The sequence below is a fragment of the Tachypleus tridentatus genome, chromosome 12 (assembly GCF_004210375.1).
Source record: "Tachypleus tridentatus isolate NWPU-2018 chromosome 12, ASM421037v1, whole genome shotgun sequence".
Taxonomy (NCBI): domain Eukaryota; kingdom Metazoa; phylum Arthropoda; class Merostomata; order Xiphosura; family Limulidae; genus Tachypleus; species Tachypleus tridentatus.
The window spans coordinates 18,521,050-18,539,827 of NC_134836.1; the positions used below are offsets into that span (position 1 = coordinate 18,521,050).

The 18,778-nt window shown below is 33.7% G+C and overlaps 1 protein-coding gene across 1 annotated transcript in view; it reads right to left on the reverse strand.

Moving 5' to 3' along the window:
* Positions 1–18,778, reverse strand: part of Rme-8 (receptor mediated endocytosis 8) — a 170,910-nt gene that overhangs the window by 112,116 nt on the left and 40,016 nt on the right. Inside the window, 3 exon segments of the mRNA XM_076472799.1 lie at positions 5,247–5,342; positions 8,899–8,962; positions 17,380–17,522. Of these exon segments, the coding sequence (XP_076328914.1) occupies positions 5,247–5,342; positions 8,899–8,962; positions 17,380–17,522 (303 nt within the window).

The following is an 18,778-nucleotide window of genomic DNA, read 5'->3' on the forward strand; positions in this document are numbered from 1 at the left end:
AAAATACAGCAAAGACAGGGAAGACTGAAGGTCAGTTTAAAATTACTGGATACGTAATGCGAGTGCAGGTGTACTGGATCAATGGAAGTTATGTTATGTCAGCTAGGTGTGACTGGAGAGTCAATATAATAAAAAATAATAAATATATAGAGTTATGAGACTTAAGCAACTTAGACTAAGCATTGTATTTTTGTGTTATAATATGTAGTCATTCTGGCATGAGCAAAGTATAATTTATATTTATTTCCTAATTTTATTTTTATGACATTTATGAGGTTGGTCAAGTAACAGACCCCACATATGTGGACTATATAAAATAACAAACTATAAAGTCTTACAGAAAACAAACATTTGAAATGTATTTAGATAGTTTAAAAGATTATGCAAATATTTGAGATTTTTGGGATGAATAATAGTTTTTTTAATCATAACATGAAATTACTTTGCACTCAGACTAGTAATAAAACAGACTGTATTTTCACAAATAAATTTTCAGTAAAAGTATTTCATTAAAAAAAAATCAGATTTTTGCTATACAAAATACTTGTAATCTTTACCAAACATTTACCAAATTTTGTGAAGACATACATGCTGTATCAAAAGTTATAGTGCAAATACTTAATGTAAGGAAACGTGTAGATGAGCTTGTGTATGTTATACTGAGCCCATGTTGAAAGGTGTAATTTAGTCTGTTGATTAAAAAGTTTTATTTTTATGAAAAACATTGGTAATATGACAGAAAATAATTTAATTCAGAAATTATTTAAGTTTAAATTTATTTGATATTTTTACTTTCATGATAAACTTTATGCAGGTAGTTCTAGGCTAGATTATCCCATACTAAGTCTTTACTTTAGGCATATTATACCAACAGTTGCCACATTTATAAGGTTTCACGACATCCCCCCATCGTGGTACTCTTATCACCATCACTAACATCATAATGGACAAACAGGTATTAAACTATTCTATCTGGATAAATGTATTTTAGCTTTTATGACTCCTCCTATTTCAACAAACCAAGCATGATGCAACAGAACTTGCTTTTATATAAATTAAACTTTACTGTATTATGCTATGCTTACCTAAATAATAATTATGAACAACAATATAATCCTTGATAGTGCTTAACCCTGCTCAAAACAACTATAAATTAATCAGGAATTTTTTAGTGAAATTCAATCATGCTCTCAGTTCACTGTTATATGAAATATTTTATGCTCAGTCATACAATCTGAAATAGAAATATTAGTTCATTTAATCTATTAACAGTGTGTGCCCAGTCATCAATTATTCTAAAACTGGTCATCTTCTGGTCTCAACAAAGTACCTGGTTAATATTTTAACAATCACTTTTCAGTCTTTAACAAACAAATAAGAAATCTTTATGAGCTATTCAATTCAGAAGTTTTAGCAGTAACAGAAACAAAACTACACATTGTAAAACCTCCTGGCAGAAATTTCATTCTCTCTTCAGTCATATTAACTATGTGTCAAGTTATGGAACAAACTTGGTCAACATATGCATGAAGGCCTGCTGTTTACTAATAATTGGAATGTCAACACAGAATTGAGATAAGAGAAATATAAATCATATTATTATGGCAGTGAATTCTTTATCATACAGCAATGAAAATCAGACATTAACAAAATGTTATTCATTTTAAAAATTCAATAATATACATTAAATTATTAAATACCTAGCAGTGCTTAATTAATGGTTACATTACTATTAACAATCAATTAAGAGAAAATTGGTTGACAACACCTAACTAAACAAACATGATTTTAAAACTAATTCTCATCATTATAATCTATGGTGTTGTTAGTGTTCTCAAACATTTTCACAGTCATCACTTTCAAGTAAATAATGGTGTTCAAATTGATCCAAACTGTTGATGAACCATGGCTAGACTTCAGAGACAGACTGAATGGGTAATGAAGAAAACTTTATTAAAAATTTAAGACAGTCATAAATGTACAACAGTTTGACAAAACTCTGTCAACAACAGTATGTCCAACATATTTGTTTTGTATGAAAAATATGGCTTCCTTCAAATTGAAAAGACTCAATAGTGTATGATCAAGAGGGCTATAATTTACATTTTGTCTCTGTGTGAGGGCTTCTCTTAATCATTCTATCTACCATCAATTGTTTGTCAGATCAACTTAAAAACTTCATGGAGCTTTCATTTGCTTCTCTGCTCATTCTCTCTGGTCTTTCCTTCCCTCTTTCTTTTGCACACATATGTCTACTCTCTAACTCCCCTTAATTGAAAAAAGCTTGTGTTTTCTCTCAAACATGCACACCTACTCTCTCAAGTAAATATCCAAGCTTCAGCCATATCTTTTGCTATGCTTGTATGTAATCACAAGAATCAGATATACAGTGACTTTAAAAAAACGTTTGGTATCAGTAAATTTTGAGTTGAGTTGCAACAAGAAGAAAATAAATGAATTCTTCATTAAATGGAACAATATTAAAGCAGAAGATGCCACTGCAAAAGGCATGTGACCACACAGTAGAAATAATGCCACTAAAGGGTAGGGAATTTTGTTTTAGAAACTTGAAATGTCATGCAAAGCAAATGCAAGAAGTAGGAGCAATGCAGCCTGTTTTACTCTGATTAAAATAGCTTTATCAAATTTTTATTTTTCCACTGTTATTTTTTATTGAATTCAATCAAAATATTTAGTTGGGTAAAGAAAAATAAATCATTTTGATGCTTTTGCAAAAATATCATGATTAATATGATTAAATTAATCAAAACAACTCAGGATACTTAGTCATTTTCATCCCAGCAATGCCACATACTCTGTTAGTGAAAAACATAGCTTCCTCACATACTGTTGCTTTACAAATATTATAGTAGTCTATATTCCAACAATTCAATTTGTAAGTTAATGTTTATTGACAAAATTTAAGAATAAAAAAATGGTATTTGATAAAAATAGCAATGTAGTGTGCAGGCACACCATGCATTTTCTGTCTTTTTTTATGTCAATGATGAGATTTTAAAAATTGTTTTTTAGTTTGATTCAATGTAATTTTACATAAACAAGCAGATAAAACTACTGAGTTAATTTCATCTACCTGCATCAGGCAAAAAGGTTAACAAAATAATTGTTCTTAAATGGACAAATAGATTATAAAGGTTGCAGCCTTATCTATACATAAGAATGGCCATTCATATGGTTAGCACCAGTCATTACAGGTAAATCCAACGTTTCCTGCTAAGTAAGGGGATTTACACAATTCTACTGAGTTCCTAACATGAGTTGGTTGACAGGAAAACATTTTGAAAGATCAAAACTGAAAATTAACTGATCCTGTATAAGATATCCTGTATCCCACACAAGTATGCACACTGTCCCTCCTTTCACATATATAAAGATTATTCTTCATTTTACACAATGTGCAAAGTCTTGTCTTAATTTAAAATTCAAACACTTCAGTTAAATTCAGACTTACTCTGAAATTATCCTGATTGATCTTCCCAATATAAAGACAGCCTATCTAATAATGTTTGTAAAAATCAGATAATCTAAAATATCACATCAAAAAAAAGATATTGCTGCTAAAGTTGTTATTTTATTAGCATACAAGTATCAGATCTGAAAAATGGTTTGGTTGTTTTTTGTCATGCATATTTAAACCACTACACATAAGAAATATACTCTTCAAAACAAGAAAGCATAAAAGAGATATTTTTGTTATTTTAAAGAGAAATATATGTAATAATGTTACAAGCTCAGAGTATGAGATGTTACACATGTTAAGGCACTGATTATCAGACCAAAATGACAATAAAAGTTGTGCACTTTGAAAACGAAGGAAAACATCGGATTTTTCGCCAAAACGCATGCGTGTCCAATAAATTTGTTTGAGAGATCTGCATGTTCTGCAAGTGCAACGTGTGCAAAATCCCTATAAAAGCAACGGGTTCTCGATTTTCATAGCTCAGTGTTAAGCTACCGACACGCAATACAGTTACGCCAAGACTGACTGAAGCACAATTCAAGAACGCCATTGGTCGCTTGGAAGCAGGCAAATCTCGATTAGATGTTGCCAGAGCTGTGAATGTCCACCCAAGCACCATCACAAGGTTATGGAATCGTCACCAACAACATGGATCAACTCGTGACCGTCCACGATCTGGCAGACCTCGTGTGACCACGCCCGTACAAGATCGCAACATCCGGTTACGTCACCTTCGGGATAGGACCACCACTGCGACGTCTACTGCCTCAACCATACCAGGGCTGTGTAGGATATCTGATCAGACCTTACACAACTGTCTACGAGATTCTTAGGCCCCATGTGCAACCCATCATGGTGAACGTCAACAACGTTTTTCAACATGACAATGCCCGTCCTCACACAGCCCGACTCACCACTGTCTTCTTGAGACACCACAACATCAACGTTCTTCCCTGGCCCTCCAGATCACCAGATTTAAACCCCATCAAACATCTTTGGGACGAGTTGGACCTACGTCTGCGACGGCGACAACCTCAACCTCAGATTCTACCTCAGCTTGCAGCAGCTTTGCAGGCTGAGTGGACAGCCATTCCACAGGATGTGATTCATCATCTCATCGCTTCCATGGGCAGGAGATGCCAAGCAGTTATTGATGATCACGGGGAGGACATACTCGTTATTGACGTTTAGTGACGTTAAACTTCACCTAGTGAGTGTGGACTTCACCTTTGCAGACTTTGGATGTTCAGCAGTGAATGTGCAAAGTTTCACACATGTCATACAGAACTACCTGGAATAAACTTGTTAACAATTTGTCTCATATTTTGCTTTTTGCATTTCTTTTTTTGAAGAGTATATTACTCTTTTGTCAAATATTACAATAAAAACTTTGATATCAAACTGTAAAAATATAACTTCAAAGAAAAAAGGCAATACAAATGTAGCTTCACAATGTGAAGTTAAATAAAAATATCACATGGTTAGTACTTCATATAATGTATGCATTCATTGTTATTATTTCACCTGTATTAATAATTCACAAATAAAATTATACTCTTTAATTGAATAATGTTAAATGTTATGTTTTGAATATAACAACTGCTGTTTATCATAGTGATTTGTTCAACACATTCTATAAACATAAAACTACAATATTTTACATGAATCAAAAACAAAAAAATCATATCTAGTGGATATTGAATGATATAAAATATGGATTAAATAACAAATAATTGTAAAGTATGAATAAGAAATACATTCTCACCTCTGATAAAGGTTTCAGAGTAGTAATGGAATATGTTAGTGGATCTCTCTCAACTAGACAACTTTCTGTCAGACCAAGTATTCTTTTGACAGAATCCTAAAGATTTAATAACCAAACCATTACATACTACAACTAAAAGCTCTTTCCTGAAACATATTTCAATTACGTAAAATATACTCACACTATACATAACAAAAGACATTTATGCCAGAAGCCAGGAATTAGTAATGTAGAAATAATTAAGATACATAAACTAACAGTGCTGCTTCTATGATTTTTCATAAGTGGGTCATCCATACAATGAAGTAGGTATCAATTTTCAAGTCATAAGAGCATAACCTTTATTTGATGATGGAGTAAATTAAATAATTGCAATTTTTTTTGTGTGTGTTTGTACTGAAAATATGGTAAAATGTTTCATGTAAGCCAAATCTGATTTATTAATACGCTTCACCATAACATCTATGCATTCACTGAAAAAATTATATTGCAGTCACCTACTCTATGTCTTTTCTTTATTTATTTCTATTTTTACATCCTTTTGATGAAAAATGTAGAAACCTTAATGTCTTAATAGCTTACATTTTTTTCCCAATTTTCAATTATCGATATCTCAGAATATCAAGGGGATCTTCTGCAACACTCAATGACACTATAATGCAGCCAACCACATTTCATTTTGTATCCAAATGAGATTACTACTGTTCAGAATTTTATATTTATGATCATGATCTACTATTATGAAGTTATTCATAATACATTTCAAAGGATGAGTACACTCAAAATATTAAAATGCCTAATTTACTTTTGCTCAAACTGGTACACAGGCAAATGATTAATTTGCACCAGTGGCAACCACAATGACATAATTATGCAACGTATGTGGCCTAGAAGCAACACTGTATTAATACTTCATTTTTCTCTGTAGAGTACACCGTAGGAGACAATTCCATTCTCACAATAGAACCTGCCTTTGTATGGTCAGTGATGACAAGAAAACCCACTTGTAGAGAAAAATATATATGTAAAAATGGCTGGTATAGGTTGAGATTTTTTTTTTTAATGTAGAGGAGCGAACAACGTTTTCACCTTCTTTCGTCATCGTCAGGTTCACAAAGAAAGAAAGAGGTAACTGACCGATAGCTGACCACGTTTGAAGAGGGTTGTGTAACTGAGTGTACGAATGTAGAGAACATGCTTAGATGTTTGATTATATTTATTAATATAGGTATAAAGGTGTTCCTTTGTATTGGTTTATTTTGGGCTTGAGTTGTTGTGTAAGTAGGGCTTTTTTAATTTTGCATTTGTTTATGTTTGTTTCTTTATTTAGTATTTGGGTGTTTTTTATGGTTATGTTGTGTTTATTTGATTTGAAGTGTTCAAAATAAATGTCAGAATTCTCACAATGATACTTAGAAGCTGAATATTGATAACTTATCAATGGTTAATTGGTTTAATCCAACATTTGTCACCTATGAGGCATTTTAATTGTCTGCTGTTTCAACTCTACTCACAGTAAGTTTTGCAACCCCCAAGTGTTTTTGAATACTGCAAATCAAATAAACACAACATAACCAAAGAAACCACCCAAATGCGAAATAAAGAAACAAACATAAATCAATACAAAGGAACACCTTTATACCTATATTAAAAACATAATCAAACAACTAAGCATGCCCTCTACATTCCTACACTCAATTACACAACCCCCTTCAAACATGTGGTCAGCTATTCATCAGTTACCTCTTTCTTTCTTTGTGAACCTGACTGTGGCAGAAGAAGGTTGAAACGTTTTTTGCTCCTCTACATAAAAAAAAAAATTCCCTACCCATACCAGCCATTTTTACATGTATATTTCTTGCCTTTGTATGATAAGGCTTTGGTTTTGGTTTTAAGGCTTCCAAATTTTATTATTGAAATTGAAAAACAAACCATATTTTGTCTTAGAGAAAGTTTAAATTAGAAGATTGTACATGTCTGAAAACATCTGTGGATTGGATGTCTTAGAAATATCCAACAAAAACCCAAAATTTTATGGAATTCCATATGTTGAACTTTTTCCCTTTAAATGGGACAGGTATTTAATTTAAAGGAATGGTTTAGCAGGAGCAAACTTTACCTAACTGGCATGGTCAGGAATATATTTGTTCCTCTTTGACCAACACAAAGAAAAACTTTAAAAGTATAATGAGAGTTGAAAAAATTTATGGCTAAGACGTTAGCACACAAAATCAGCTACAAAAGTTGCAATTTTTTTCAAATAAGACTTGAAACTCAAATTATTTTCAATAGTTGAGTATTCTTCTTCAGAAGAATAAAGGAAAATAAAATATGTCGTTGGATAGATTACAAATTTGGCTTTCTATTGCTTATCAATAATATAATATAAAATATCACATTTATTTACTGACAATTTATGAAAGAAAGAATGTGACAGGTAGATGTGGCAATTAGTTCTGATTTTCTAGTTTATGGCTCTGTAAACAAACAAGATAGAAGCTATAAAACTTGCACAATAATGTCTATATTATAATAAGTAACTTTTCTTAAATTTTTGTACTTCTTGCCAGGGAGATAAATTAGAAAAGAAGGAAGACCTAAAGAGAAAATGTAAAATTATTCTACTAGGAAAGATTCAATAGTTTTAAATATTTCCTTATAAAATAAAAAATGTAAACTTATATAACATTAAATTTTGTTTTACTTACTATGTTCACTAGAAAAAATTCAGGATTTCTAAATATTTCCTTATAAAGTAAAAAAATGTAAAAATCACGTAACATTAAATTTTGATTTACTGACTGTGTTCTGAGTGCCAAGTTTATTTGTATACCTTTACAGTAATGTAACTTAATTAAAATTTGAATGTAATTCTGTAAATAATTGTGACATGCACTTTGACCTACCTGATATAAAACAGTTAATTAAAGTCATTACCAGGCTTATTTTTATTTACCTAAGAATGTAATTTTCTTTGACCATAATTTAATGTAAATGTAACTAACAAAAGTAACACACTTGACCTGAAATTTCAATTTTTATATATATGCTATTCCTGGTAGAATTCTGTTTTTATCTGGATCTATAATGTTTCATGACTGTTACATGAAGTACAGGAATAAGTTGAGAAACTGTCCTTGAGCTACAATGATGCAAAATATATAAAGAGAATTTTACATGAAAAGAAAGTTGTGCTACTTTGGGTGTGTGTGTGTGTGTGTGTGTGTTTTTTTGTTTTGTTTTTACTCCTCATACCAAAAGAAACAAAAATTCATTTAAGCCCATGGTTGAACAGTATGCTTCAGAACTTATAATACTAGAATTCAGAAAATGAATTCAACCACAGATAAGTCAGTGTGTAGCATTGTGCAAAATAAGCTTTATATCAAAAATAAGCATGAAACAATTTATGTAGTTTTAGATATACAAGATATACTGAATAAAATGATGTACAATTTACTCTTTCTTCAAAACTTAGTGTAATCACAACAATATATGTTTTAACAACCACACAAATCTTTCACTTAAGTTATTGCTATTTTTAGGAAACTGATATGAATTCTAACAAAATAACTTTTGCATACAACAGATATGAATGAAGCTAATATACAATCAAGCAAGACAGACAAATTTACTAACTATAGTAACTTACTGAGTGTCTTGGCGAGATCTTATGAACCGGAAATTCACATAAGGAAGTAATAGCCTCATCTGTACTATAATCGGAGAAAAGAAAAGAAACACCAGTGAAATACAATGTTTTTAACACAGAGCACTTACAGAAGTATCAGCTCAACCTTTACTGCATGAATGTTGGTTGATTCGTTTGGTGTTTTATTGCAAAAAAGCAGATAGGCTCTCTGCACCAAACATCCAGTAAACAGTTAAAATTAAATTTAATAAAAATCATGAAAGGAAATTAAGTTAAAACAAAACAAAGTTAAAAAAACCCAACATAAATAGCATTTAAACCAATGTTTACATCTAGTCTACAGCTGTAAAAAAAAATCTACAGTAATACAAGTTGTAAAGGACTTTCTACAACATAATTGTAATTATCAGGTAAATTCAAGAACCACCTTCAGTCACCTGAAGCAAGCCTTTCCAGTCCTGGTTTAGAGTTATTTGATATTATTGTCATTTTCAGAAAGTAAAGAAATGAAAGTTTTAAAAGACTTGCAGCAAAATTTTAACTTGCCAGGATGACTAACAGTAGTTCAAACAGCAGTGTTAGTAACCTGAAGTTGGCCTTTCCAGTCCTAGTTTTGAGTTATTTGATGTTACGATTATTTTCTAATTTCAAATCGAAGTAGATGGACTTTGATTCTTAAAAGGGAATCACATAACAAAAGATCTAATGTATAAATTAAAAAAACTTAAATTGCATTAAAAAGATTTATGACCTTTAAAAACTAAAAACATTTCCAAGATAGACAGTGTAACCATCACAAATAACACTGTCTAATGTTACGTATAAACCTTGGGACAGACCATGTTTACAATGGTGCCATTGTTGAGTCATAACGATGGCAAGACATTAAAATATGGCTTATTGTGACCTGATGTTACACAGACAACACATAGGTGCATCAGTCCCAGATAAAAGAAAATGATGAGTTAAAAAACTGAGGCCAAAACATTGTCTAGTTAGAGAAATTTCCTTTTTTCGATCCTTACGGAAGCAAGACGGCCAAAGTCCAATATTGGGTTTTACATGGAAAGTTTGTTTTCATGTTGCTCCCTCCAGGTCCACTGCCAATTGGCACAGGGACAAGCCTTAAATACAGGACTATAGTCCATGTATGGAATAGGCACAGTAGTGACAGTGCCAGAGCAGATAGATTTAGCTCTTGTGTCGGCAAGCTCATTCCCCTGAATGTGGCCTGGTATTCAAAAGAACTGAAAACAAGTAGACATTGAAGAGAAATGGTCCAGTCAGTTTTTAATATCAGCAAGAACAGGGTGTGAACTAATGTGAAATGATTTCAGGGCCAGTAGAGAACTAAGCGAGTCAGTATAAACGGTGAAATTTTATTACTGTTTAGCTTCTATGTAATCCATGTCAATAGAAATGGCGTACAGTTCAGCAGTGAACACAGAAGCTGTAGAGGGGATTTTGTGTGCAATCAACGAGCCACAACAAACCATGGCAAAGCCCACACAGTCACCCGATTTCGAAGCATCTACATAAATAAGAATAGAAGGATAGTTAGAAAAATATTCAGCAAATAACAGTATTTCCAATTGGGAGTGTCTGCTTTTCTCAGATGACTTACAGATAGGTCAAATTTGGGGACTGTAAGAAACCTTAGTGAGATGGGCTGACCAGTGGATACAGCAATGTTATCCAAGGACAGACCCAATTTGTCAAACTGCTCCTGAAAATGAAGGCCGAAAGTAGCAATGGCAAATCATCTCTTCTGAAAAAGTATGGCCCACCGAGGAAGGAAAACATAACCCCAGGTGGGATTCTTCGGTAAGGAATGAAGTTTTGAAGCATATAGTAAAGACAGTTGCAAACAGCAGAGGTGCAAAGAAGATCCATGAGACTATGTATAAGCTCCAAACTAGGAAAGTACAGAAAGCCCCAGTGCAGAGCCAAAGTCCTTGATGATGAATGGGGTCCAGCATCTTTAAGGCTGAGGCCATGGCACAGCCAAAGACCAGTGATCAATAGTCGAGTTTTGATTGAATAAGAGCACAATATATCTTTAGCATAGAACATCGATCCCTTCCCCGAGTGGTGGAAGAGAGGACACAGAGGATGTTCAGTGCTCTTGTACATTTGACCCATAACTGCTTGATGTGTGGTATAAAAGTTAGCTTATGGTCAAAAATAAGCCTCAAGAACTTTGTCTCAGGGACCACAAGCAGCACAACATCACCAATATGGAGTTCAGGATCTGAGTGAATACCCAGTTTGCAGCAAAAGTGCATGCAAACTGTTTTAGAGAGAGAAAGAAGTTAAAGCTGTTTGCTGTGGTCCGCTACAGTTAACAATTGAGGGCAGCCTGTAACTACTACTCAATATACCTCATATTCCGGGACTCCCATGAGACATGAAAGTCATCAATATAGAGCCCATTTGAGGGAGTTGTTCAGTGATGGCATTAATCTTTATACTGAAAAGTGTGAAACTCAAAACACAGCCCTTAGGAACTCCACGTTCCTGTAGAAAAGAAAGGGAAAGTGTCAAACCCACATGAAATTGGAATTGCCTGTCTACTAAAAAATGTTTAATAAAAATGAGCAAATGTCACATAACCCATACATATGGAGGTCACGCAAAATGCCATACCTCAATGTTGTATCATAAGCCTTCTCAATGTCAAAGAATATCTTGTATCGATATTCTTCTATGAGAAAGGCTTCTCTGATTGACGTTTCAAGTCAAATCAGGTGTTCCACGGTAGAGCTCTGTCATGGAAACCCAAACTGGGTAAGTGAGAGGAGGTTGTTTGATTCGAGGAACCAAAGAAAACAAGCAATACCCATCGTCTCTTAAAGTCTTACAGAGACAGTTCGTCAAAGCAATTGGACGGTAGTTTGAAGGAATCTTGGGATCCTTAACAGGCTTAGAGAAAGGTAGGACAATAGCCTGGCACCAGACATCAGGAAAAACATTCTCCTGCCAGATCCAGTTAAAAACAGTCAGAATAAAAGCAAGAGAAGCAGGAGATAGATAGCTCAGCATTCCATAGTGTACATCATCAAGTCTGACCGATGTATTGCCAGACTAATGAAGGGCCAGTGTAAAGGAATGATTATATTCATAGAGCCAATCAGCTATAAAGGAAAGAGGTGGTCACTCTGGCCAAGTCTTGATGGCTAAAAAGGTGGAGGAAGAAGCAGAAGTGCTAGATACCTGGCAAAAGCTTTCATATAGAGTATCAGCAATGCTCCAAGTATCAGCTACTTCCTGGCCATCAGAGATACAAGATCGAGATGGGGAACAGAATTATATTGCCCACTGATCTTTCAAATCTTGTCCCATGTGACTTTTGAACTGGTGGTAGAAGATATGCTGAATGTGAACTTAATCCAAAATTACTTCTGGCTTTGACATCTTACCCATCAAACATGTGCACGGGCTTGCTGGAAAGCGATGCAGTGCAAGAGTGTGGGATACCTATGAAAAGTATCCCAGGCACGTTTTTTGAGCCTTCCATGCCACGTGGCAGCCAGGATTCCATCACAGATGAGAATATAGTGGAAAACGTGTCGAGGTTTTAGCAATACATTGAGCAGCTGCTTTTATAATACAGTCAGTTACTGCTGCCACACAGTCGTCTATTGATGGCTTACAGTCGATGGCAGGATCAAGTTCTGCAAAAGCAGTGAAAGAAGGCCAGTTTGCTTGATCCAACTTCTACCAGGGCACATGGGTCGGGTGACATCGACCATGGCCAGTCTCATTCAAAATCATAGGAAAATGATCACTGCCTCGTGGATTATTGTCAACCCTCCATGAAAAATGGGAGAATAATGAAGTGGAGCAAATTGAGAGATCAATAGCAGTAAAGGACCGAGTAGGCACATGATAATAAGTAGAAGAACAAGTACTGAAAAGAGAAAGGTTGTGATTAGAGAGCATATGCTATCAATATCAGCACTTCCCAGATGGAATGATGTCCATTAAAGTCCCCCAAGATGAAAAAGGGAGACGACAACTGTTCAATGAGAGCATCAAGGTATAATTGATCAGAGGTCACTCCAGGTGACAGGTAGAGAAAACAAACAGTGATGGTAAGACACTAGGAAACACAGATGGATACAGCCTCCTAGGGTGTGTTGAGTGGCAAAGACAGGGTGGGCACATGCTGATCAACCAACAGTGCCAACCCTCCATGCACTCATCCATTATATAGCCTGTCATTTCTGCACAAAGAAAATTGCCAAAAGGTTTGTCAGGTTTCAGAAATGTTTCCTGTAAGGAAAGACATACAGGATGGTAGGAAGCAATCAGTGATTTGATGTCATCCAGATTAGAACATGGGCAGGTCTTTGCTCTTGGAAGAGGATTTCAGAGACTGAGGACATGAACAAATGATCATTTTGGATCTTGGGGTGAGAGAACAAGATGTACCCAGAACCAAAGGAAGTGGATCTTGGAATTTGCTGAAATGTATGTTAGAGACAGAGATGGGTGTTGAAGTTAATTCATCAACGTTTTTAACCATGGAGGTCAAAAGACTTTTCATCTGGTTTGAGAACAATTCTTTTGGAGGCACAGAGAGAGCTGTCTGCACTCCCTCTGTAGTAGTGGAACAAAGTGCAACAGCATACGTCTGAGATGAAGTGGTGGACAGCAACTTTTAAGTCTCAGTGTAACTAATGTTTTGAATCATTTTCAAATGCTGCACCTATTTTTCTTCCAACCATTTAGAGCAAGAATGAAAGTAGGATGGGTGAGAGCCATTGCAATTGATGCAATGAGAGTCCGTTTCACAATCATAGGCATTGTGGTCCTTGTCACCACAAGAAGCACATGTCAAGGAACCTGTTTGTATGTTACATCTTTATATACTTGTCAAAGATCAACATTACCTGCAAGTACTTAAAGATCACAAAATAAATGATTTTAAAATATTAGGTATCCACTTAAAGTTCTCAACACTGTAAGTACTGTAGTGAGATTAACGAGTTTTTAAATTAGAAATTAAATTTTAAAACACATTTACAGAGATTTCAGTCTCTTTTAATCTCGTACTTCCTTGATATTTAATTGAACATTTTTTGAGTAGAAAATTACAAAACAAAAAGCATCTTACTTCTTATCTTTTTAAGTTATTCAGAATTAATTACAGCCAATAATTTATCTACCCTAATAAAATTTTATTTGAAATACATAATCTTAAGAAATAAATTATTTTTTATAATTTAATAAAATAATTTATTTTCTGTCTTTTTCAGAGTAAATCCAGCCAATACTTTTTTATCCATATTTTCCTCAAAATAATCAATACATTTCTTAAAATAAGCACCAACTGATTTTGTCTCACTCATTATTTTACTTATTACAACTGCTTTTGAGAAGGTTGTTGTTATATTTGTATTTCTCCACAAGTAAAAACTTTCACATCTTAAGAACATTTTCATTTCAAGCTTTTAGCTGAATGACTAACATTTTGTTTGTGATGAGCCAAATAAAAATCACTTGGGCAACACTGTTACAGAAAACACAGTTTATTAAGTTGAAAATAAAGTTTTGGGGATTTTTTTTTAGTTAGCAAATTGAATTCAATAAAGAAAATTAACATTTTCTAATCTGATAATGTATTTCTGATAGAAACTTACCTTTGCTCAAGAATGCTTTCTCAACTTACACTGCTCTCAATCAGTGCACATTTTCACTCACTAGCCTTCTAACTCCAACTTATTACTGCACAGTAGATGCAAATATGAGAGTGACACTACCTCTATTATAAATAGCACCCTCTGTAATCATGCACATGTTAATCACTTCAATACTGGTCACAAATAAACAAATCAATTCACATCAGAAGTGAGGAGGGCAGGTGGGAAATGTGATAAGAGGTAAGTACTTATCACAAATACAGTTCGGTTTTAAGAAAAGGTTAACTTTCAAGGACTGGTGAAAAGTTGATATCCCTTTAGTAAGCACCCAAAGGAAAACCATGATGTGTAAGAAGAAATTAAAAACAACCCACCAGGGCAGTGTAAGACCAAACCACTTCTCTTTGCTCTTGAGTAATGTGTTGCCAAAATGTAAAGGACATGAACTTGGAAGGGTCCAAAAAAATTCAGAAATAATGAGACCCCTTGGTGTAGTGTGACTATGGTCAATGAAGTTCAATCTCAACTACCACTTGGCAGCATCTTAAATTGTACATCAGGTTAATGGCAGAAAGAAGATCCTCTAACTTTCATCTCAAAAACAGATACAGACAGGGAAGGGGAGCACCTAAAACACAATGAACACAAGATTCACCAGGAACCAACATTCAGTTAACAACTAAAAGTGAGACCACAATTTTGGAATTGCATATCCAGTTGTAAACTTGATGGTTTTGGGAATGTATCATCCAATCCACAGCAGAAAAAAGACACCAACCAAACACAAGGACTCACGAGGCTCAGAAATCAAAATCAGAGAATGGTAGAAAGATGGATGTCTCAGCCATAGTAAACAAAAAACATTTTTTGTTATTTTTCATTCAAATATATCTGGCAGAGTGCTACACCCAACACTTGGTGGCATTTGGAATTCTAAAATAAGTCTGCAGTAGGAAGTGCATCACACCATTGACCTGTGCAAAATGTCATCACCCTACTCTCAAATTCAGTAGTAGTAGTAGTATGTAAACTCATGACCCACCACCTAAGTGTTTAAGAACTGGTAAGTAGCAAAAACTGAACTAGAAGAAGGAGAGAAACAAGGAGTTGGGAAGCCTGAAGGACCACACCCACAGAGTCAATTCAATGGGTATCTCAATACTCTATACTGCAAAGCAAAGTGAAAACATTAACAGAATGTGTCATTCAACACTTAATGAAACCATCTGAAATTGTACATCAAATCTGCAGATTAATAAGTTTCAAATTCCTCAAATCAACAGAAATGGGCAGTGACTCCTGTCTGTTTTACTCTTATTAGTCCATGAGTGTAGTACAGTCCTAGATAAGCATATTTATGAAGCAAAAGACCACAAGATACACCTATGTGCAGTCCATAAAAAAAAAAAAACACATCTCAATGATGGGTATAAATCTTGTGATGTCTTATTTTGTCTCTTTTTCAACATTCCTTATTGATACATAGGGGACATATTAGATGAAGTCAATCAACCAACACATAGTAAATGCCAGGTGAATTCATCTCAGAAGAGTAACTGGAGAAGATCATGGAGGTGAGGATTTCAAGAAGAAACAAATAAACTTGGGAATTAGGGAAGAAAGCAGTACATGTTACATACTCTTAGAGTCCTGACCTCACAAATTAGGTGGTGCTTTCAGAATATTCTAGAAGTGTAGGGGTGAAACTAAGGAAATGGGAGATAAGTACAGAGCATAACATATCCAAATAACAAATCCATCAAAGGAGAAAAAGGTCTGGGTAAGTCTCCTAAAACATCACACGATTAAAAGGTATGTACAGGAAAGGGGAAAAAGCTGTTCAAATCCAAAATTAAAAGATCACTGAAAACATTGTTATGACAATCAACAGCATGTTCCGATTGTTGTATGAAAGTGATAAACTGAAAACAAATAAGAATTATCATTCCATGGGTAGAGAATCATGGTATGGAAATCCACTACAATAAAAAAAGTATTTGTAGTTGAGATCACACAAAACTGTGTGTGCATAACTCCAAAAATTGAAAGGAGACAAGATAAAATAAAATAAATTGTAACTCTCCCAGAAACAGAACGAAAACTTAAGATATATTAACTGAATTAGAAACTCAGAAAAGTAGAAATGTATGGAAAGGTTAATTAAACAGAGTAAAACACGTCTAATTAGATGGACTGCCAATTGAGAAATGGTTAATATATGAATTAGAGGTAGTGCTAGTTACAATTAGGGTAGTGTTACACTCCTATTGGTGGAGGGTTACTGCATGATCATTTGTATGTTAGTAGACAATAATAAATAGGAGTAATAATGGTAGTGGTGAGCAAAATGGAGTGCAGTACATGTTGATAAAGCCTTATGTTTTAATAAACAGTATATTCAGTCAAAATACTATAAGGCTGATGGTAATGGTTCCTAACATAGCAACACAGTTTTCTGGCACACCAAAGGAATTAATCTAACTAGGTTTGCCAAGAATATGACAAAACCATATTGAGATTGTTTCTCTGTTTCTAAAAAAAAGTTAATATGTATTATAAAACATTCTAGAATTTGATAATATACTACTGATTTTAACTCAAATAATTGCCCCCATTAAGCTCACATTAGATTAATCCCTCTTCTCTCTTTCAATAAAAATAAATACAACTATGTTTAAAATTAAAACATATCTTCAAAGTTTTGAATTACTTATTAAGAATTGGCATGAAATAGTAAGGTTAGATACATTACAAAACTTAAGTTGTACAGATGGATGATTAATTTATTGCAAGATTTTAACCTAAAAAAATTAATTTATATCATTCTAACAAATACCTGTAGATTCCAAATTTGCAATCATCTAAGTTGTCAAGATTGACTAATTCTTTGGTAATCTTTATGTTAATACCAATGTAACACCAACCATGTTCAGCAATCTTCTTGAAAAGCTCTTCTCGTTTATCTGTGAAAAATGTATGCTGAAAAGAATAGCAATTTTTAATACAAATCAAATAGATCTACATTTTCTGTTTCTCTACAATTATATGAATAAAGTATATTTTCAAACTGTGAAACTTTAAAACACACTATAAAACACACCAGGAACTATCATAATACTAAAATTTCTGTATAATTTTGTTGTGGCAAGTGTTTTGCAGCACAACCATAACTCATATGCTTCAAGCAGCATTTGTGCAATATCAAGTATAATACCCTTTTCTAATCATCAACAATCCATTTTTGTACTTTTGCACAAATTACAGTTTCTTGACTATATATGAAGATTGAAATAAAGGTTTTTAATGCTACATAACCAAATATTCCATTCTCATTGAGTCTTCTTCAAATAGATCTGGACACATTTCTGTTACTTAGTACATGGTCATTTTTCTCATGCTTGAGATTAGTGGCAGTCTTCCTTCTGTCCTGAAGGCTGCATAAATGAAGATACTTAACTTCAGCATCACTGTGTTAAAGTGTTTAGCCTCTTCCTTTCCTATTTTCAAAGTTGCTTGTCTTGGTCTCGCAATCCAAGATGTACTTCACAGTGTTTGGTAAGCAATTCAAGTCTGCAGCAATTTGTTGGGGAGTTCAACCAGTATCATGTAAAGCTTTTATGAGAACTCTGCTCAATTGACAATTATCTATGTTTTTAGTGCCATGGCATTACAACAAAACTAAATATATTTTGTTAATTACTGTTTTTGTCAAGGTTTATTTCTGGAGTGCCATTAAATTGTTTTCTTCTAGTATATACTAGTACCATACAATATCTCTTTGCTAGCCTCTTTCGGTATAGTTAAGACACTGCATGGGGTACTGAGACAGTTATTTCAGACCCTAAATTTTGTATGTTTGTTCAAGCACAGTCCTTATGGCATACTCTTAGTACAAGTATATGGAAATTGTAAATAATAAGCATTCTCACCCTAGCTAATTCAACTGTCAACAAGGATTAATAAAGCATTACCATAGTGTTGAAATTTAAATTTTGTAATGACATGAAAGAATTAGTCCCATAAAATGGAAAGAATGAGAAAATATTCTCTTGTCCTAACACTTTTGCATAGTACTGTAATAAAAAAAATTGAAGGGAATATAATGCTAAAATAATTATATTATAAATAATTTATTACAAAAAGGGACCAGCCCTAAAAAGACCACATATTTCAGTGTTCTTTTGATGGGACCTTTGAGCCCTGAGAAAATGGGTTCCAAGTTTTTCTTCTTTTTT